At 68.4% G+C, this 1012-nt stretch overlaps 1 protein-coding gene across 1 annotated transcript; it reads right to left on the reverse strand.

Moving 5' to 3' along the window:
• Positions 1 to 6: 6 nt before the first annotated feature.
• On the reverse strand, positions 7 to 962 carry LOC130588711 (collagen alpha-2(I) chain-like; the record flags this gene model as incomplete). The annotated part of the gene is made up of 2 exons (XM_057389600.1): positions 7 to 353; positions 589 to 962. Coding segments are annotated over 2 exons (638 nt in total), but the record flags the coding sequence as incomplete, so codon positions are not given.
• Between the last annotated feature and the right edge of the window lie 50 nt (positions 963 to 1012).

The following is a 1012-nucleotide window of genomic DNA, read 5'->3' on the forward strand; positions in this document are numbered from 1 at the left end:
GGTGTGGGGCCAGGATCCCCCTCAGGGTCCGTGTTCCAGAGAGGCAGTATGGAGCCGGATCCCTCAGGGTCCATGGGGCCAGGATCCCCTCAAGGTCCTTGTTCCGGAGAGGCGGTGCAGGGTCGGATCGCTCGAAGGTCCGTGTGCCAGAGGGGCGGTGTAGGGCCGGATCCCTGAGGGTCCATGTTCTGGAGAGGCGGTGTGGAGCTGGATCCCCTGAGGGTCCGTGGGGCCAGGATCCCCTCAGGGTCCCTGTTCCAGAGAGGCAGTATGGAGCCGGATCCCTGAGGGTCTGTGGGGCCGGGAGAGGCAATGCAGGGCTGGGATCCCTCGAGGGTCCGTGTTCCAGAGGGGTGTCGAATTCCTGAGGGTCCGTGGGGCTGGGATCCCCTCGGGGTCCACGTTCCAAAGAGGTGGTGCAGGGCTGGGATCCCTCGAGGATCCGTGTTCCAGAGAGGCAGTGTGGGGCCAGATTCCTGAGGGTCCATGGGGCCGGATCCCCTGAGGGGCCGGGAGAGGCGGTGGAGGGCTGGGATCTCTCGAGGGTCCATGGGGCTGGGATCCCCTGAGGATCCGTGTTCCAGAGAGGCGGTGCAGGGCCGAAATCCCCGAGGATCCATCCGTGTTCCGGAGAGGCGGTGTGGGGCCAGGATCCCCTGAGGGTCCGCGTTCCAGAGAGGCGGTGCAGGGCTGGGATCCCCTGAGGGTCCGTGTTCTGGGGAAGGCGGGATATGCCGAGCCCGTCCCGGTTCCCGGGAAGGAAGGCGGGATGCCGAGCCCGTTCCCAGGAAGGAAGGCGGGATGCCGAGCCCGTTCCCAGGAAGGAAGGCGGGATGCCGAGCCCGTTCCCAGGAAGGCAGCCGGGATGCCGAGCCCGTCCCGGTCCCCAGGAAGGAAGGCGGGATGCCGAGCCGGTTCCCAGGAAGGCAGCCGGGATGCCGAGCCCGTCCCGCTCCCGCGGGCTCACAGGGCCAGCTCGGCGCCGTTGGAGCGCAGCCCGTGCTCGTCGAAG

The sequence above is a fragment of the Malurus melanocephalus genome, unplaced genomic scaffold (genome assembly GCF_030028575.1).
Source record: "Malurus melanocephalus ecotype Western Australia unplaced genomic scaffold, MMel_1.1 scaffold_10542, whole genome shotgun sequence".
Classification (NCBI taxonomy): Eukaryota; Metazoa; Chordata; class Aves; order Passeriformes; family Maluridae; genus Malurus; species Malurus melanocephalus.